Source organism: Chiloscyllium plagiosum, unplaced genomic scaffold (assembly GCF_037043375.1).
Source record: "Chiloscyllium plagiosum isolate Xiang-an unplaced genomic scaffold, Cpla_swu_hap1 HiC_scaffold_39, whole genome shotgun sequence".
In the NCBI taxonomy this organism is placed as follows: domain Eukaryota; kingdom Metazoa; phylum Chordata; class Chondrichthyes; order Orectolobiformes; family Hemiscylliidae; genus Chiloscyllium; species Chiloscyllium plagiosum.
This window is the reverse complement of record NW_028270177.1, coordinates 24,406,233-24,427,992: the sequence shown is the minus strand read 5'-3', so window position 1 is coordinate 24,427,992 and position 21,760 is coordinate 24,406,233. Positions and strand designations below refer to the sequence as shown.

Genomic DNA, 21,760 nt, shown 5'->3' with positions numbered 1-21,760 from the left:
TTTCTTTAAATACAATTAAGTTTGCAGAACTGAAAAAAAAATTAATCTTTGGTAGCCATTCAAACCACAATCTCTGCTTTCCCCCTTAAAATTAAATGGAGATTATTTGAAAGAACCTGTCAATATGCAGCCCCTAAAGGCAGTCCGGGTACTTTGCAATCAATTACATATTTTTTGAAGTAAAGTTGTAACACAGCAAAAGCCAATCTGCAAACAGCAAAGTGCCATGGAATATTTTATATCCATTTAAGATGCTAGGATGAGATATATGCCCCCTCATCTAAAAGACAGCAACTCCAACAGTGCAACACTCACTCAGTACTACAGTGGAATATCAGCCTAGATTTTGTGCTTGAATTACTAGTGATACACTTCACCCACAAACTTTCTGGTTTAGAAGCATGAGAATTGTGACATGGCTGCTCTGTAATGGGGGAAAATATAACTGACCTATGGAAAGCTCAAGGAAAATTCACCAAAAATATCTGGCAGCAGTCACCAGTGACATTTTAAGGGAATTATATTAACACCATCCAAATCAAAATATCATCTCTTACCTGTAATCAGGAGGCAAAAGCAGTGACAAAAAGAAGCTGGATTTTTGAACACAATTTATTGAATAGCAGCCAACATGTGTAGACCTGGCTGCATTGCATATAAAATTAGGTGATTAGGCCTCACATCAAACCTAGGATGTTTGATGCCATAAACACACTGCACATTTACTCCAAAATCCACTGGAGAGTGATTACTTTTCTATCTTGCACAGTAACAAACTCATGTATTGTTGCAAAGTTAAACTAGTACAAGGATAACTTAAATATTTAAATTCCAAGTGTAAGTTTAATCAATTGCTAAACTACATTTCAGTGACCATGATGGACAATCAGGGATGCAAACTTGATGTATGGCATTAGTTTTTGCTCAACCCTTCAGCAATCAAACACGAGGGTAACGTGCAGGTCAGTGCAGACATTATGAGTTCAGTGAAAAAAAGTGAATAATCTTCAAAAATTACAAGACCTCATTCCATGGAAAAATCTGCACATCTTCATTTTCGACCAAACGTACTCAAAATATTCACCAACACGCTGGATTCAATCAACTAGCTAATGCGGAAATGCAATTTCTGGTTGTGCAGCAACTTCAGCTTTGCTAGGACTTTTTCCCACAAAATCAGGAGCATTTTTTAAAGTACTACAATCAATGTATTCATAGATATTCATCAATACCAACAGATTTTATTCCACATCAACTGATATTTTCTGGAAATTACATTCAATAAATCAAATAAACAATTGAGATACTTATTCATTTACTGGAACTTAATAATGAAAATATCTCACTTCATACACGTATTTGTGTTTCCTTTTCCACAGCCAATTAGAGATAGACTTGAGGTTCTAAACCAGATAGTTACAGAATTGTCTTAACTTCTGCGTAGCATGTACTAATGAAGACAGCATATAATGGTTCAGAAACAGTTCAGAGAAAATTCACTCCAATGATTCTTGGGACAAGGAAGTTGATTGTATGAATGCCAGGAGGATTTTTTTCCCTTTTGGGAGAGATTAGAACCAGCAGACAAAAATGAGGCAGTTCCCTTCAAGCTGGTGGAGATTTTTTCTTATTTCAGAAGGTTGAGTCTTTGGATCTATTTTCCCAAGAGACAGTGGAGGCAGAGCCATTGAATATTTTTAAGGTTGAGTTAAAGATTTTGCATTGATAAGGACTCACAAAAGTATGGGAGATGGACAGAAAAGTTGTATTGAGGCTCCAATCAGATCAGCCATCTTATCAAATTACACAGTAGACAAGGAACCAAATGGCCCAGGCCTGCTCCTAGTTCATATGTCAATCAGATCAGTCCTTAAATATGAAGGCAATCCGGAATCTTTCTTCTGGAAGGATCAACATCACAGATTAACGTAAAGACTATTACAGCACATCTCTCAATTTCACTCAATTTTTTTGCATGATGATGAGAGGGGACCAACATCCAGACTTTGCTTTTATGAAATTCAACCTCAATACTCTTGGATAAAGCCATCACCAAAGGCTTGAGACTTACTCTCCATTTCTATCTGAAAAAAAGCCACAATTCAGTAGCAAAAATACCTAATCCCGATAAACCCAGGAATTTTGTTTAGCAATTTCTAGTGTTTCTGGGAGTTTTTTTTAATAACCTTGTCCCAAAGCACTTTGCAGCTAATTCTTTTTAAGTAGTCACTTATAGGAAACAAGTCACACAGAAACCTACTGTAATGTGATAATGGCCACATGGTCTATTTTTAGGTGTTGACAGAAAGGTGAAGGTCTGCTTCTTCTCCATCTGAGATAACACTAAACCAAAGGCTGATGTATTTAGTTCAAAAGACGGCACCTCCACTAGTGCAGCCCTCCCTCAGCAATGCATCGCGCCGTCCACTTTGAATTTATGGATTGGGAGTTACAGCCACAACTTTGTCTTCATCGAGGTGAGAGTATTATTACCATTTTAAAAAAATGTTGACATGTTTCTGCATTGTAAAGGTCAATAGCGTTTTGGAAATCGGGCTAAAAATATCCCACGGCCCATTTCACAGACGCTCTAACATTTCGCCCTCGATGAAGAGTCGCCTTCCTCCCGTTATCTGGGCCAGGGTCAGCTCTCGGCTGGGCTCTGGGGGCGGTGAGACTCAGGCAGTTGAGCCAGGGCCGCCTCCCGGGCTTTGCGCTGCTCCAGGCTGTACCGCTGGAAGAGGGGCTTGTATACGTACAGGCCGCCCGCCACCCCCAGCAACGCGGCGAGAGTCAGCTGAGGGAATGGCAACCTCCTGAAGGCCATCAGCGGCAACGGACTCCGTCAGGGAGAGGGAGGGGGACGAGGACGGACTGAGTGGACATTCCCTTTGATAATAAAATGGTGGGCAAGACGACACCGCACTGAACGTCCTCGTGAGAGCGCATGCGCTTCAACCGCCTCAGTCACGTGAACACCAGGCTTGGACCGAATCAAGCTCAAGCGCTGAACCAATCAGGCTCCCGGATACCTCAACCAATCAGAGCCTTCCCAATCCCATTAGGATCCCATTAGCCCCGCCCCAGTATGTTGCCATTGTGCTGCTGCAGGTGAGCAATTCCTCGCGACAAAATTCAGAGACGTCTCCCACGTAAAAGTTGAAGGCGAAAAAAACTGCAGATTGCTGGCATTCAAGGCAGATAAATAGGAGTCTGGAAGAACACAGCAAGCCAGGCGACATCAGTAGGTAGAGAAGTCAATGTTTTCGGGTGTAACCCTCCTGAAACGATGACTTCTCCACCTCCCGATGCTGCCTGGCTTGCTGCGTCTTTGCAAGCTCCTGCTTGTCCCACCAAAGTTGAAACTACTTTGTCAAAATAGAGCTAATCCCTTCCTTTGATCAAACCATCTTCTGCTTCGTCAAGTCTCTAGCTTTCCTTACTCTAATGGCCCCCTCCTGGCAGACCTCCCACATTCTAAAAAAAACAAATTGTGGATGCTGTAAATTAAACAAAAACAGAAGTTGCTGGAAAAGCTTAGCAGGTCTGGCACCAGCTGTGAAGAAAAGTCAAAGTTAACATTTCAGGTCCCACATTCTAAACTTGAGGTAGTTGTAGAGTTTGCTGCTGTATGTATCCTTACTCTCACCTATTCGTCTTCACACTATTCAATGAATCACAGAATTGATAGGACACAGAACCAGTCAATCCATCTTGCCTATGCCAGTTCTATTATTCAGTGCTTTTCCCCATATCCCTGCACACCATTTCTGTCAAAACAATCATCCAATAAGCTCTTTAAATCCTCAAATTAAAATTACCAATCCACACTCATTCCCATTTAAGTATTAATCCATTATTCTCAAATCCCTCTTTGTCCTCACCTATCTCAAATCCCCATCCCCACAAGTCTCCATGCTATCCACACCCCTCCAATCCTGGCTTCTTGAGCATTCCCAATTTTAATTGTTCGACCATATAAGTTGCCAAAGCCCTAAAGTTTAGGAATTATTTCTCCAGACCACTTTCCACCTTCAAGATGCTCCCCAAAACCTACCTACCTCTTTCTTTTACCAAGATTTTCATCACCTACTTGAAGCTGACTTCAACAAGTGTTAAATTTTGCTTTACAAGAGGAAGGTGAAGCAAGAGATCATTTTTACTGTTAAGTGTTCTACCAGTTGTTGTTGAATAAAGATTTATTTCATCACAGCTATCCACTGTAACAAAGAAATTCAATTTTTTAAATTTTACATCGTCCACCCAAATCCAAATTAAGTAGTAACATGTCCCAATGAAGACTTCTTTGAAGCACCATTTCTTGTTTCTGCCAGTTGTCTAACTTTTCAACCTCCATTTTGTAGCTAGCTTCTTTACTCATACTTTGTTCGTAATACAGTAATTTCATTAATCTCCCTCTCCCTCTTGATCTAAAATTTATGTAATTCCCCATAGCAGAAACCTTCCTGGGATAGAGTATGGCTATCTTGCACATTGCAATGATCCCGATAGCTTATAGCAATTAAAACCTTTCTCAGTTCTGAAGGTTACTGGACCCAAACCATTAGCTCTAATTTCTCTTTAACTTCAATTTCTCTTCTCTTCAGCCAGGTCTGCTGAGCTTTTCCAGCAATTTCCATTTTTGTTTCTGATTTACAGAATCTGCAGTTCTTTTGGCATTTACTCTTAACTCCTGGTTAGCTTTCAACCTCATGGCAGAGTCTCAATTAGATGTATGGTAACATCTCCGGTGATGATGGCACTCTGCATGGATTCCTCATAACTGGTGTGTGATGAACTGCTCTTTCATTGCTACAGACTCTCTGTTGGCCTTCCATTTAACATTTCATACATAATCCTTCTTCCTCATTTGACAGAAAGCCAATTTCTCATCTGAGGAAATGCCCCATTCTTCATCTTCTGAGTCCAGAAGAAACCTTCTTCTCGGTACCAAGTTGTACTGCATCCAACACACCACAATCATTCTAAAAACTGAGAATTATATTGTAGTGAGTCCACTAAACTGCCCAGGCATCTAACCCACATCTTCAAAAGGCCTGTTCATGTAAGTAGGTAGTTTTCACTGTGGCTGGGTCTGCAAGAGTATGGCTTTCTTGGGTGGTGCTCCAGTCTCAAAATGTCATACAGGTCATCCATCACCTCTTGGGAAGAGTCATCCTCATCTGACATTGCCTCTTTGTTGTATCAAGGTACTAGAGATAGAATACAGGTGCTCCCACTCTAATTTCAAGTGTTTTTCCTTAGTGTTCAGGAAACTCAGATTTAAGGCACAGGGGTCCTACTCAGTAATGTTCCAATGTGCCAACTTAAAGAGACAACTCCTTCCGCACTCTATCCCTGCCACTCAACTGCTTGCAGGCATTTGGCAGTTTTAAAATTGCAACAAAACACTAAGATGTTTCTTCACTCTACGATGAATGGTTCCTGATCATGTATGATTTGGTGGACAGGATTTGCATTTACTCAATGCAATAAATACTCAGGTCCCAGCAAAAATGATGAGAGCTCTACAATGTGATTTTCATCCCTCTTTAATACTGGGGAACATGAGATCAGTAGAGATGTGCTTTTCACAATGGAGGCACTCCAACCCATGAAAAAGACTTACAAAAATGGTACAGGTTCAGGAATATAGAGGAATTTCAGGTTTCCTTTAAAAAAATTGAAGTTTCACATTTTGCCATTCACATGCAGTTGGAAAATGAGCCCTTATGTTTCCAGTGTTCAGAAATAACATTCAGAGGCACTAAATATTAGACCAATTTATTGAACACATGACAATTTTGTGAAGCATCAATTGATACAGATTTGGATGAAAACATGCCCGTTAATGCATTATGCAGCACTGCCATCCTGAAACTTATGATACAGCAATGTCAAATATGCCAGGAGTGTTTTCTTTTCCTGCTTTTAGGTGTTCAAATATATTGCACCAAAATCAGCCTTCCTAAAAACCTTGTGGACAAACCAGAGGTGAGAATTGTTTTTAAAGAAATCCTTGAAATATTTATAGAAGAAAAATAGAAACATTCGTCTCTATTTTGTATTGCTAATTCTTATTTACCTATATCTCTCTAGCAATATGATTAAATTAGAGAAGAGATGTAGAATGTGAGGAGAATCTGGAATTGCATACTCATTGTGGGTTAAAGGCAACAGGTTTGAGTAAATTACTACAGAAAAAGTAAAGCAATATCAAATGGTGTTTCTTTAAATATATGTTTGCACAAAGCAAAATGTATTGGTCCAAGAATTCAAATGGTTAACATAGGAAACACGGAAAAGCTAAGATCTCACCCCAAAATAAGAAGTACCTTTATTTAACTAATGTAAAAAAGGTCAAAAAAGCACAAGCAGGTTGTTTTCTTAAAAATGTAGGGCTCTTTCAATTTGTACCTAAGATTCTAAAATAAATACAGGGGATTCATTAGAGGAATGACATCAGAAGCAAGGACAGACTCCCAATAGTTTTCTTCTCAGGAAATTAGTGGCAGAATGGGCTCTTATTCATTGCCCAACATGTGCAGCCATACTCTATGTATGTGTGCGTTCTCTGAAATTCCAAAGGGACTGATACTTACCAAGAACAGAGATGATGGAGTTTAAAATAAATAACAATTATGGTTCTAAATTATATTGATGAGCGAACTAGCTGAGAATCTGCACATTCTAAAGATGTACTGCAAGTCTAAAACTCAATTATAAAAGCATTATTTTTAAATGTATTTTTATGCAGTCAGGAAGTTGCAAGTGTTTACTGTAGCAGAAATAATACTGCTGTTCACATGCTTCAGCTCCACCAGAACCAGTTTTGATCCTCCTCAAAAACAAGGTTCTGAACAAGAAATTATACTGGCATTGCTCCTTTCCTCAGTTTCAGAAGTAAATCTCTACCATTGTACTCAACAGTTGGAACACACATCACAAAAAAAGCAGTTAAATTACAGAGGCCATATTCAACCACACACCAATACAGCATATTTATATTCATAACCACTCCCCACCCCTCCAAGTGCCTAAATAAGTTTTTTTATTATTATCACTTAGCAGATCATGTAACCATATCAGTGAAAACAAAGATCGCACCTAAAGAAGTTCCTCAAATATTTTGGCCCAACATGAAAATTTCCCTTATTGGAAATGAGTTTATTCTAAGTCACTAATAATGAATTGATCGAGAAATTCAAGCGATAGCTGTAAAAATGGTTCAAACTAAGCAGTTACAAACAACAAAAAAGGTTATTTCAAAATTACAGAATTTATTTTTTTAAAAACAGCAGTCATATCTGGCCCTGCAGCTAGTCAGTAAGAGAAATTTGTATACATGTAAAATATTTTCGGATCTTTCCTGGTTGTTGGATTCTGAAGCACATAAAAACTCAACACATAGCTGTTTATTAAACAAACAGAGTTAAGCCATCACTTTACTATCAATGTTGTAATTTGCCTACAATTGCTTATTTTGTCAAATGGAAAAAAGGTATGTAGCTGCAATGTTACTAAATTCAAATTAAAAGCATAACCCATTTCTTCCCCTTCAGGAATCGCAATAGAATCTGTGCAAAATCATTCCACAACAGGGGGAAGGGAAGAACAGAAATGGCTAATTTTCACCACAGAATAAAAATACAGTCTCCAAAATAAAAGAAATTCTGCACACCAATATTAATAATTTACACCTTATGGAATTTACGTTCACATGATAGCAAATTACAAACTTGCTAAGGAAGAAATGAGACTTCAATCTCATGCACATACACCAGTACACACAAAGACATAGTAAATTCATTAAAGCTCCTGCAACTTTTTATAGTCTTTTTCATAATGCTAAACTGTGCTTAGCATAACATACTTGCACAATGCAACTGCTTAGGAAGTTTTTGACCAGTACTTTGCAATTAGAGATGGAAAGTTATTAGGCTACCTCTACAGTCATATTATTCAAAGTCAACTGAAATGCAAATTGTTTGAAAAAAAATCATCATTCTTAGGCGTGTATCACAAACAGCAGTCAGATGGATCTGGTCTGAACTTTTCAAACACACACTGATACATGTAAAAACCATTAATATTTTGGATCAAAAGGCATTGGGCCCAGCTCAATTTCAACGTTTGCCATTTGTCTTCCATTGGTACGGCCTGGCTTGTTCCATTTACGTTCTTTCTGGTGATATGTATGCTGGTGTTTCCTTTCATGCCTCTGGTATCTGGAGCTATCTGCATTTCTAGATGACTGCTTTCCGTACTGTTTGTATTTACCAGCATCGTAAAGCTGACTGTAAGATTAAAAGGAAGTTAATTATTGATTTTTTCAGTGCAATAACAGATGTTACTTGTAATGACTTATCAATGCCTGTGTTTAATTCTGTATTAGCATTTCTGCAGCAGATAGTTGAAGTGCTTTCAGTACTTTCCAAACAGCAATATCCTCCTGTATTTGTAAAGCAGCAGATGAGCACATTCAAAAGGTACTTTTGACATTTTTGGACTGAAGTATAGACAAACGAGGAATATGACTGTCCAATGCAGTAGCATTTGAAGGGATATTTTAGCACCCAATCACCGGAAAATATGAAGATGGATCTTGAGCAAAAGATACCAAAAGTAGGAAATTACATTTTTCTTTCATCTTTTTTCTTTGGAAAGTTATTTCATTTATCAATATAAAAATTATAATCATAGGTATTTCATCTTTCTGGGTTGAATTGTTTTTCTCTCTAATAAGAAAGGTCCTACAGAACCTAACTCTTGTATTTATATGGACTCTTTCGGGAACATGCTTCACTGAAAATTCACCCAAATCACCCAAAATTCCATTCTAGTAGTCATAGATTGGCAAAAGAGATTTTGTTAATTAGAGCTTCTGAGAGTTAGAGAGGCAAGTCCAAAATAGTCTATGATGATAGATCAGTCAGCAAACAATGCACAGTTTACTGAAGCCAAAGGAGTGTGGGTAGTGCACAAAACCATGTTCACAGCTGACAGATGCTATAGTTGGGGCTCCAACCAGAGTCAACATTCCAGTATCATACAATCATGTAAACATTATGATATGAAGATCTGATTGCAGACCCTGATCTGCCATCAGTACCCTGTCTAAATACGCAGTTTTGGTCTCAATCTTGGCACATTCAATACTCAGTAGCTGCCTCAAACCAGTTAATGCTTTCACATCTATTACTTACTGACCACTTCAATTCTCAGGACACTAACTTGTGGGTATGTTTCTTGCCTGCTGCCCCACCAACCCTTGCATCAGTTATTTTGTTCATGAGGATAATATTTTATGACGACATTTGCAGTCTTGTCCAATTTCCAACTTTATCAATACTTTGGTCCTGATTTCTTGTTTGATTCTCTCCTCTTCTGCTGCCTCTTCAAATTCAACAAATGCATCTCCAAACTCAACCAACCAATCTCTAACTGGAAAAGAATAACAAAGGGAACACATATGGCATCTGACAGACTCTCAGTGCAGGAAGAATGGCGCCAAGATCAAATCTCAACCACAGCTAAGAGCGATTACAGGTAGTTCTTCTATAGCATGATGGTTGCATTCTTGTGCAATCCTGCATTATAGAAAAATTGCACTTTAACTACTGTTTCTAAAGTGTTGGTGATGTAATCGCATTACAGCCAACACGTTTTAAACATTTGCACTTTAGAAACAGTGACCCAAATTTGTCAATCGTGTTACAGCCAATTCACATTAATGAAACACTCACTATAACAGAATGACCTGTATACCAAATCTTGCAGGCATTTAGAGGTGTTCCAAAAATATACAACTGACATTAACCACTCCAATGTGGCAAACTATAATAAACATTGTGCGCACACTCATCTGTAACCTTAGTTACAGACTGACCCGCAATTCTAGACCACAACCCGCAAAGATAATGAGATTGACGGTCCTGTACCATCAACAGAATAGTCCCAGGACCACGGTCAGTAGGACAGCCCCGGGACTACAATCAAATTAGTCTCAGATGTCTGGTCACCCCATCAGTTGGATTTTTACATCTATTGCTCACCATACCACTGGACAATGGACCTCCCCCAAGCTTTTAAATCAGAGCCCACAAGTCTGCTTTCCAGTGACCAACAAAATCCTTACACAGCTTAAGTTGTGCTGAATATAAATGATGCATTTCAAGTAGTTCTCTTTGAAAGTTCAAAATTCAAAAGCTCAACGAAAAGTTTTATTTCAGCCGACATCATTCTGATCATGGAGCCATTCTTCTCTTGCTGCTATGCCTCAGCGAAACAATGGGTAGCTGCCTTCTGTGTACAGCAAGGATCTGCACAGACTAGCATATGAAGTACCTCAAATTTGAGAACATGAAAATCCAGTACAATGCACCAGGCTTCCTCATCTGCTACTTAACCAGATTCTCATAAAACAAGGAAAAGCCACTGCAAAGCAAATACTCCCATCATCACTAGGGTAATTCTGCCATTGCTTTATCCCTTACCTCACAAAATACTGGTTCCCTGAAGAAATAAAACAGAGAACAGTATAGCACAGGAACAGGCCCTTTGGCCCACCATGTCTGTGCCAATCATGATGCCACTTGATTCCATCAGCCTGCAAACGTTGTCAGAGCAAAAATACATCTATTCGGAGCTGACTGATGTTTCTGGTTTGAACCTTGGTTGCCCAAGTTGCAAAGCATTTGTTTGCTGAATGTACAAATTATTGGTAGTGGCAAACAGAATTTACTTAAAATAATTCTTGAAGGACCATACATTACAAAATCAGAGATCCAGTGAATCAGAGCAAGATCTATTCTCGCACCTGCAGCTTGCCAACGAGCAAAGAAGAGTGGGAGACCGAGTACTCCTATTTGAATAAGTTTTTGTTTTGCAAAGGTTCCCTAGATTTATTCTTAAACTGTGATTTTTGCACTATAACCACTTTATTCATATATTGTAGAACCTCAAATACAACAGAAACAGTTGCATCAACAGTTAGGCAGCATAAATGGAGAGAGAAACCAAGTTAACAATTCAGGTCATCAAATAGACAGCAATCGGAATCATTGATGCTGTCTGATTTATTGAGAAAGAACTTTGAGATCAATGACAGTTTGAAGAAGGTCTTTAGCCTGAAACGTTAATTTTGTTTTGCTTCCTAGATGCTGCCTGACATTCGAAGCATCTTCCAGCATTTTCTGATTTTATTTCAGGAATCCAGCATCTGCAGCATTTTGCTTTTTGGAATTTCAAATCTATCACCTTGTCCAGTCACAGCCTTTTGAACCCAGAGGACAATAATTAATACAATTAAAATGATATACAATACAAAAACAAGAGTGACTAAAAGTAGGTCAGTACATAGAGTCCTGGTCGCCATGCTTTAGGAAAGATATGACTAAACTAAAAAAGGGTGTAGAAAAGATTTACAAAGATTTTTCCTGGGATTGGAGGGATTGAGTTATAGGGAGAGGCTGGATAGGCTGGGAATTTTCCCCTGGAGCGTAAGAGATTGAGGGGTGATCTTAGAGGTTTATACGGTCATGAGGGGCATAGATAAGGTTAATGGCCAAGGTGTTTTCTCTAAGGTAGAGAAATTCAAAACTAGAGGGCACAGGTTTAAGGTGAGAGGGGAAAGATTTAAAAGGGATGTGAGGGGCAACTTTTTCCACACAGAGTGGTGCATATATGAAAGAAATTGCCAGAGAAAGTGGTAGATTCAGGTACAGATACAACATTTAAAAGACAATTTGACAAGTACATGAATAAAAAAAGAAGGACATGGGCCAAACAGAGGCAAATAGGACTAGTTTTTATTTTAAGAAATTTGGTCAGCATGGACGAATTGGACCAAAGGGTCTGTTTCATGCTGTAATGACTCTCTCAGAGGGAAAAAAAAACATAAAGGGCCCATCTGGTCTTCACTACCTTTGCTCTTGTGGTCCTCTGGCAGTATTCACTGAACAGTGATTAGGAGTGGAAACCCTCGCTGGCAATATCCAGGAGTTCTAAAATCATTTTCGGTGCTCCTCAAACTGCCTTTCCTAAGATCAGATAACTCAGCATACATGTCGGATTAAAAGTGTGAGTGAACCTGGGATCTACCTTGTCTGCATGAACCACTCAATCATGAGACAACTAACTGAGCCACTGGCATACCAATCAAACCTAGTAAACAGGCCTAATCTGCATTTTATCAGATCAAACATTTTTGCAAATCAGCAAACTTCAATCTGTCTGACCTCTTGGAAACTGTCCTGTGGATTATCAGAATTCATAAATGAATACTATTCAGTACATTTCTATTCAAGTATATCAAACCTTAAGTGGTACGCAACAGTTAACTACTGGAGTTAAATCCACATCAACTTTTTTTCACATTCTAATTGGCCAGAATTTAGTCAATTCCTGAAACAAAATACAAAAAGAGTTTCTAGAATAATGCTGACAATCCAGACTAAAAACTAATAAAAACTAATGAAGGGCTTTTGCCCGAAATGTCGATTTTCCTGCTCTTCGGATGCTGCCTGATTTGCTGTGCTTTTCCAGCACCACACTCTCGACTCTAATCTCGAGCATCTGCAGTCCTCACTTTCACCTAAAAATTAATGAATATCTTGGCTTAATTGTGCAATTAGAATTCTTCACTTCAAGTGAAAATAATTGTGCATGCCAGAAAAAAAAATCCAAATCCTCTACAGAAAAAAAAATGGCAAGCTTGGTCAATATTTAATTAAAAAGAAACTTACCTTGGTCCAAATCGATTGAAATAATTGTCCCCAAAAAAGTGCCTATAAATATATTCATCTAGGTCATCAAAAGGATCAACTTTATCTTCTTGGTGTTCTGCAATATCTTCAAGGTAATCCTCAACATCATTGACAAAATCAGAGAACAACATTTGGTCATGTATAAAAAGGCCATTATGAAAGAATCGGTTTATAAATTTTTCCAGCTCACTCCAGCGTTGAAACTCAACTACCTCTTGTTGAAGATAATTATGTAGAAGCTTATGGAAATCTTCAACCTTGATGGGATCGAGGACTTTATTAAAGAGGCTCAGCGATTCTTGATGGGCACATTCAAATACACCAGAGCAACCCTTAGGGCTCCTATAGTGGATGTGTTTTCCAAAGTTGTCATGTTCACTTGTACTCCTTTCAAAATTGATAGGCTCCTTGGTGTACATTTTGTTGTGTTTCCTTGTATCACTGTACTGGTACTGCGCATGAGCGGTTTCTCTGGGTTTATACTGACAGGAATCTTTGCCTCCATGAACACCATGCTGGTTTACTCCACAAGGGTGGTCATGACGTTGCCAGAACCCTTGACGTTTAGGTTTTGCATCCTGTGCTTCTTCACGTCTCTTATTTTTGTGAAATAAATTTTTGGCTGAATTTTGGAAATGTCGGAATGTGGATTTAACAGAATCAGAGAACTTTTTAAGGTTTTCTTTTACAGCTTCCTTTGCCAATTTAATTTTTTCTTTATGATGACGCACAAACTCTTTAGTTGAGTTTTTCACAGCATCAAAACCATTCTTAACAGATCTCATAAAACTTTCTTTCGGTTGGTGCTTTTTACCACGAGTACCATAAAACCCCTGATTTGGCTTCCTGTCTGGCTTCTTTGAATTTTTCTTAAATTCAGGATCATCCTTTTCTTCTTTAGCTTCAACATAAAGTCTCTCCCACAAGTCAGAGCGTTGCTGCTCAAAATCCAATTTCTTTTCCAGTTCTGCAAGTCTAGACTGCAAATTCTCTGTATCTTTACCTTCTTGTTCTGAATTAGCAGAGGACTGAAGATGACTCAAAGATTCCAGCTCCTTACGCAGAGCATCAGTAATTTCTCTTTCCTTGTCTAATTCCTTTCTTAATATCTGAGCCTCATTCACAAGGTTTCCCTTCTGTTGAAGAAAATTCTGTATCTGTTGCTTTTCTTCTTCCAGGTGATCCTTCAGCTTCTGATTTTCAGTGATGATTATCTCAGCATCTACTCCCTTTCCTTCTAATGTTCTAATTTGTTCTCTCAGCTTCCGAAGCTCATTCTGGAGCAAGGATAGTGCTTTCTCTTCATGCTCCAGAGATTCCTTCATACGCTGGTTTTCTTGAGCAAGTATTTGGTGACGTGACTCAACAGAAAGCTTCTCATCCACAGTCTGTTTCAAGCGTATTTCCAAGTTTTCTCCCTGTGACTAAACAACCAAAAGGAGAAAACTGTTAAATGTACATACATGAAGGTAATCCATAATAGTTTACAAAATAATTTTACAACTGTACAATTCTTACCCAAATTGATTTTTCAAAAAAATTGTTAAATATGGAGGAGGCAGCATATTAGCGTGAACACAAGATGGTGGTATTTATGAGTACTATGTACTCGAACTTTAAAATATTTTCATTTAATAATATAAACTCTCAGCAAACAGCCATTCTATAGTTAACCAGCAATCATTTAGCAAAGAATATTTGCTGGAAACCAAAATATTTTGAATCCTTGATGCAGATGAGAAAGCACATCTTAAGATTTATCTAAGCTCTTTCCTCACAAAAACTCCTATGTAGCAGCTTCATGTTGAAAAAATACAACTTCCAGTTCTGCTGAAAACTTATCACCAATTAAGGGCTCCATGTGCCAAGCCTGAGTTTTGGCTGTCAAATGGAACACTATTTAAAAGTGTAGCAACCACAAATAAATTATCTCGCCTCAGAGAACGGAGAACAGATTGATTTGATTTGGTGAGTTCCAGTGGGTGGATCAAGTATCTGTGTACTCATAGCTGCACATGTTATAATATAATCACTTTTTCATTATAAATGACACTGATTTGCAAATTTCTCCAAAAATAAACCTTGCCTTTGTTCTCCAAAACTAAACGCCTGGTTTCATTATACTATTATTAAAGTTAAAATGTTCTCTAGATTAAACAAAAATGACAAAAATAACAATTTTACTAATATGTAGTAACCTTCATAAGCATAGCAATTTTCATTTTACATTGGTGTAGATGTGAGTGAAACAGACAATGTCAAACCAGATAAGTCTGTTAGACAAATGTTGCATACAGATTGTGGAGGCTCAGGAAATGACTGAATAATCTAGTCTTCACAGAAAACTGCAGTCAAACTCTATATTCAGTATGCTTCAGGATTCTTAAATAAAAAAAACATAAGCAGACACTAAAAAGGTATAGGCAAAGAGGATGAATGATATTTTACTCCACAGTAAACTTGTATCGAATTTTGTGTTGCAAAAACAAATCTTAAACCACAACTTCCAAATAAACCTGGTGGACTATAACCTGGTGTTGTGAGATGTTTTAACTTAAATTACAACTGTCTCTAAAGTATAGATAAGGGAGCAAATAAAGATCAATTGGGTATATATTCTGAGGATTTAGAAGAAGGATACAAATGTCATCTGATTATTCATAAAAAGGTGCAACCACCATCTTCTCCAGGGCAACTAGGGATGGGCAATAAACGCTGGCCAGCTAGCGATATCCATATCCCATGAGTGAATAAGATATGAAAATATACTTCTTGTAATAGATAAGATACCCAAGAATAAGATATACTGGATTATCCTTCGCTTACAAATCATAGATGTGAAGAAGCAATTACATGGATTTAAAAGCAATAGTGTACAGTTTGCCAGAGTTCTTTAAGAATTGATTAAATAATGATTGGCATTCATAATGGACTGGATTTGCTGGTCAGTGAAAACACAAACTAAAGATATTAAATTATTAATTTTAATTAAATCTTACTGACATTGAAAATAAATGATTGAGACATACCCACAAGAAACTAAAATATCATAAATTTAAAGAAAAACTTAAAAAAAGTGTGACTTTTTATCATAATGGAGAAATTCAATATTCCATAGACATAACATTATTTTTTTTCAGGGCCTTAGAGGTTTTCAAGCAATAAATAAAAGTTTGATACTTCATTTTTAAAAAAGTAAATAATATTATAAGCAGGCCACGGTATTGTCAAATCAGTGATTTCTACTCAATTGCAATGTGGGGATGTCATCTTCAACACCACACACCCCTTGTGGAGAAGCATAGAACAACTGTCAGCAACTTCCACTGCCTCCAGTTACAAAGGAGTAATGATGATAAACACCGACACTTCTGGTGTCTTTCCTGTCACAGAATCCAGGCCAGTATACATGTTTCAAAAGGTATTAGATAAAACTGTACAGGTGAAAATTCAACTGTTTCTCAAAGGAAATGATAAACTCGTTATCTGGATTCAAACTAGCTCGAGTCAGATTTAAAAAAAAAGAGAAGGTAGTGATAAATCATTGGGGAAAAGACACTATCGAGATAGCAGTAAACAATGGTGTCCACATGGATTTGTGCAAAGGCACTTGCTGACTACACTATTTCTGAATGTCTGAAAAGAGAAGCACCTGCAATAAAATAACCTTTTCTGATATTTCCTACCTGAATAACACATGTGCAAAATATAAAAGGGAAAAGTTCAAAAGTTATAAAACAATTAAGATGAACTAGACTACAAAGCAGGTAAGTAAATTTGAGGTGATAAATTTGCCATAGAGATTGTGTTTACAATAAAGAATCCTTTAAAGAAAAAAAAACAGAAAAGGGGAAAATATCATGATGTAACAAGTAATCATTCAAGAAATTTCTTGTCTGTACAAATTTTGTCTCTACACAAAATACTTTTAAAAATCCATCAAGACATTTGACTACAAGTCTGTTTCCATGCTGTACATCTCTATGACTCTAAATCAAGAAAAGTTATTTCAACCTTGTACTGTCAACAGAGAAGCTATGTGCTATTCTGGCACCCTACCTTCAAAAATACATTGAGTCGTTGAAGAGGATTCAAAGAACAGCAACAAAAGTGATTGCAGGATTCAGTACTTCAAGGCACAGCTAAATTTTGAGATAGCCTGCGAATTCCCCTCCAAGTCACACACCATTCAGAACTGGAAATACTACATTATGTCGTTTCATTACTATTGCCAAGTTAAAAATTGCAGAGCTCAATATCACTTTCTCAGGGGTAATTAGGGCTGGCAATATATGCTGATGTGCACATCTCATGAACAATTTTTTAAGAAAGGAAAGGGCAAATCTTTCACATGTTGTGAGGCACAGATTATGTACATCTGAACTGGCTATTGGATTTTGACTGCTGATCTAGAAAACAGATTTAAAAATAAGAAAAGTAACAAGTCACATTAAAAACTACAGAGTTAAGTAACTCCCTCATCCCCAAAGAGAGAGAGAGAGAGAGAGATGTAGGATAGGCACAAAGTAAAAGCAGTTGAGGCCAAGACAATTATCTGCTAATTGGGTTAGGTGTGCAGCTTTTGAAAATGAGATTGATGGCAGCTGTTTTGAAAGGCAGGAGAATAATACTCAATCACTCACAACATTAGAAAAAGGGAGCTGAGTGGCTAGCATTTAGAGGAAATGGGGTCAAGGGTTTTGTTAGCAAATGGAGTGTGGTAAGCCACGAGAGGCAATAGGATAGAAAAGACAAAGATGCGTAATTAGGGACAGCGTATTGGAGAGAACAGGGAAGGAGTAACAGACGCAGCTAAATAGGCAGTCTCAGTGTTAGTAACAAAATAAGATAACGAGTTCCTTATACTTGCTGGAGGGGAGGGTGAAAAAAGGAGGAAGGTTTAAGGAGATGGTTAGTAGCAGAAAAAAGAAGCCATGGTTATTAATTTTCCTCTTCAACTTGACCCTGGACAATGAACAGCTTTGTAGATAAGAGGGATGTCCTTATTAAGAGTGAGGTATTTAATTTGGCCCTGCCATATCTGGTGATGGATAAGATGGTGGCTAGTTATGTCAGGGTAATTAAAATGAATGAAAAATAGTAAAGTATTACAGATCAAGTATCCTTTGTCTGCAGGTTTGAAACAGAAAAGACCTGAAAAAACTGAAGGTCTTGTCAAAAGGGGACCCCAACAGACCTGTAGAAGCAACAAGTTTAGAAAAAAAAAACTTTGTTTGACCCAAATGGACCTAAAAGCAAAGATTACTTTTCCAAAAACCCAAACTCAGTACATATACGGGTCTGTTCAGGATATTTGATCAAATCTTCAATTTTAGATCCACTGAGGCCTAGTGAAGATTTTTTTTCCCTAAGGGGCCTGAACAGACTTGTGGTAAATGCAGCAACAAATGGCGACAAAGAATAATAAGTGCATAGATATCGAAAAGCACATTTACAGATATCATCAGCATTTTTAATAAAGATAATGTGAACCCATTCCCAACAGAATAGATACGAGTTCAAGAGTTAGATAAGTATTTTGCTTTTGGCTGTGAGATGATTAGTGAAAGATCTTAGAGTGTAACGTAAATGTTACTGAAAAAAAAACAAGAGTATCCTTCATCTGAAAAACAACTGACCCCAAGGTTTTAGATAAAGGATTCCCAACCTGTATCAAGGACAATGGCATCATAAGCTATCTAAAAGGATAAGTTAAGCAACTTAAACATTGCTGAATCATTATGCAAAGGCAGTCAAGGCTATGCAGTTGAGAAACTGAGAATAGAGTAGTAAGCAAATTTAGGGAAATGTTTTTCTAGTGATTCACATCTTTTTTTTTGTACGTAAGGGGGTGTGGGAGAAGCGATACCAAGTAGTGATCAGAAATAGCCTCATCTGTGATTACAACTATAAGAGTAGAGGTCACAAGACATAGCAAGATTCAGGGCAAGTAGGGGTAGCAGGGGGTACTTGGGGACAGTTATAGGAAACAGGATGACAGATAAAAAGGAGATAATTTGAGGTGGATAGTGAAATCACTCAAGTTGGACTCCCAAATCAGAGAGACAAGGAGGGTAGATATTGCAAAGAAATTTAGGATGCAGCATATGACGAGGATCTTAAGAGTGTCAAGGGGAGTGGAACTTGCAAAGATACTCAAAGGAGAAGACATGGGGAGTACACAAAGAAACATGATTTGGTCATAAGACCCTCAATAGCACCACAGCAAATCGAAAGGTGATAGAAATTATAGCCTGGTAGTGAAGTAAACATGCTTAACATTAGAAATTTATTGTTGATCAAGAAGCATTTGGAAATAAATGCTAAAATCTAAAACCTTATGATCAACATAAGGACCAAGAAATGTAAGCAGCGATTAATTAAAAAAACTCTTCTCTGCCAAAGAATAAAAACACAAACATCATAGTTTAATGCCTATTCTAAAAGCAAAATAATGGCTCACCTTCAGCAATGTACAGTTCAAGTCAGGTATCTTACTTAGTGCGAGTTTAGATAATATTGAACAGACTCAAATCAGGCTATGGGACTAAGTCATTTAGACCCTCAAACTGTTCTACCATTCATTAGATCATAGCTGCTAGGCAATCTAACTCCACATGGGTCTTTGTCTCTTGTGTTTCATACTTTTGGCTAAAACTAATCTATCAGTTGCAGTTTCAAAATCAGCAACTAATCAAGCATCAATCGGCATTTTCAGATATGTTTCAAAGTTTTACCACTTTTTGCGCGAAGAAGCAATTTCTCACCTGAAAAGCCTGACTCTCATTACTAGACAATGCTCCAGTCCCATGTGCCCCAACTAGTAGAAATTATTTATTCTAATCTGCCCTCGCAGCATCTTTCTATATCTTGCAAACTTCAATTATATCATCCCATAATCTTCTGAATTGCAGGGAATACAACCCTGATTTATCTACCTTCGCATAGTTTAACAGTTAGAGTCCAGGTACTATTTTGATATAAATCTCTGCTCTATTTCATTCTTGAATATTCATAGTATTATTTTACTATGGAACATTAAAAACATTTTCATTGAACTTCATTTTGAATTAATTTTATTTGCTCCAATTCTCCCAAGAACAACATTTGTGTAAGCTCTGAAGTAAGCATGTGAAAACTTTAATAACTACCCTACATATCTGAATACTATCCTGGATACACCGGAATCATTACAAACTATTATGATTGCGAATAAGTCTTAGAAACCAAGACTACCACTCCCCAACAATCTCATCTACGGTACTGTGAAAGCAAGCAGAGCAGGTACCACATCATTACAAAGAAAGGTGAATAGGAGATTCCATTCATTCTATCCAAATATCAGGTTGCAAAGGAAACAAACAATTTTTTTTCCAAATCTACCCTTTAAGAGTTCCCTTTAATTTGCCAATTCCCTGTCATTGGTACAAAAGCTTTAAAACTGACTTACTGGCAGTAAAGTCTCAATTTACACACGGTACTTTCAAATGCATTCACTTACTGGGCAACTGCACATCAGTACTGCCCCTTAAGCATCTGGCACTCATCAAGATGGCCAACTACAAAATGCTACACTGCATTTTACTAAGGGAAACAAACTGTGAATGTGTTTGTGCACATATATAGATAAAATAAACCACATTCCATGCAAAATACAATCAACAAAGACTGAACTGAGACACCATGGAGCAGAGAGAATGAGGCAATTGTGCAAATAAAAATGTTTCGCAAGCCACCTAGATGAGCTAATAAGTGAGAGCTGGGAGGGCAGAGGAAGAGATAAAAGGACAAGAGAACATTAATTGCAGTTTTCTGGAATCATGTGTTTATTTAAGTTTAGTTTTTGTTCTAGATTTTGCAGGTTGTCTGGCAAAGTTTGTGGGCTTGTTTCTGGATGTCTTCAGCTTGACATTATTAGCTCTTTTCTGTGACTTTTTCATTTGATTGTGGGAGCTTTTTATAATGGATGTTGCCCTTTTTTTCTTTGAATATTGCAAACTTCTTTCTACTTGTTTTGCCAAGTATTGTGAGACTTTCCCTTTCTTTTTAGCAGACATTGTTGGCTCCTTTCTGGGTTTCTTTGGGAAAACATGGGCTTCTTTGAAAGTTATGGGTTGTTTTCTCTTTGAGTGTTGTTGGCTTTTACCTACTTTAGTTTGGATACTGGAGGCTTTGTTCTGCATTTCACAGTGAACTTGATTACATATTTGTTTATGATAAGCACGGTCTGCTGTTTTCCGGGTGTCTTTGGGTAGACATGGGTTTTTCTTACTATCAGGCTGTTTTCTCTTTTTACGGTATATGGTGCAGGATTTTTTATGTAATTTGGATTGAGTATTGTAGGCTCTCTGATTAGTATTGTGGGTGTTTTTCTTAGGGGATTTTTGGAAGACTTTCCTGTCTTTTCCATTTTTGTGAAGACTCTTTTTTGAGAGCTTATTTTGGAGACCCTTGCCAGATTTTATGGCATACTTGGAGCATGCTCTTCCTTTTCTGGCAAATTTTGAAGGTCCTTTTCTGCTTTTTTGATGAGTACTGTGGGTTCTTTGGAAACACTGGTGAACGCTCTTCACTCGTTTCTTTTTATTGTGGCAGGTATTATTGGTTCTTTCCTTCTTAGGAAAACTTGTAACCTTTCTTCTGGATATTTTCTGGTGCACTTTATGAATCTGTTTTCTGTTTTTGTGGAACTGACTCTGTCCTAGATTGATTTCCCACAGTTCTGGATGCCAGAATTCCAGTCTGCCCTTATTATCTCTCTTCCTTAAAAATTTCCCCTTGGCTAAAAGTCCCCCATCTAAATACTGTGGGTCCCCCCTCCCATGTTTCCTTTTCCACTCCTGTGGTTTCATGGTTGTATTGCTTTCTCTCTCTGTTCCCAAGTCTTTTTTCTGACTCCACAGTTGGAATTGTTGGTGGTGTCCTGGACTCGAATTCCTCTGGAAACATACAACCTGCGAAATCAGGCCAATTTTAAGAAAAAGAAAACAAAA

At 37.6% G+C, this 21,760-nt stretch overlaps 2 protein-coding genes across 7 annotated transcripts in view; both read right to left on the bottom strand.

Annotated features, from left to right (window-relative positions):
• Positions 1-1,219: 1,219 nt before the first annotated feature.
• Positions 1,220-2,932, bottom strand: pigbos1 (PIGB opposite strand 1). Its single transcript, XM_043677047.2, has one exon. It carries the CDS (start codon positions 2,825-2,827, stop codon positions 2,645-2,647), a length of 183 nt encoding a protein of 60 aa, XP_043532982.1. The 5' UTR covers positions 2,828-2,932; the 3' UTR covers positions 1,220-2,644.
• A 2,836-nt stretch (positions 2,933-5,768) lies between these two features.
• ccpg1 (cell cycle progression 1) overlaps positions 5,769-21,760 on the bottom strand; it is a 64,505-nt gene continuing 48,513 nt past the window's right edge. For 5 of the 6 annotated variants that reach the window (XM_087981156.1, XM_043677495.2, XM_043677497.2 and 2 more), the window contains 2 exons: positions 12,747-14,191; positions 5,769-8,297 (listed from right to left, as the gene is read on the bottom strand). In XM_087981156.1, the coding sequence (XP_087837282.1) occupies positions 8,087-8,297; positions 12,747-14,191 (1,656 nt within the window). In that variant the 3' untranslated portion in view covers positions 5,769-8,086. Of the gene's footprint in view, positions 8,298-12,746; positions 14,192-16,827; positions 21,722-21,760 lie in introns of those variants that run through there. The other variant, XM_087981157.1, reaches the window with a different exon arrangement.

Coding starts and splice junctions, on each gene's coding strand:
- pigbos1 (XM_043677047.2), bottom strand. CDS start 2,827: ATGGCCTTCAGGAGGTTGCCATTCCCTCAGCTGACTCTCGCCGCGTTG.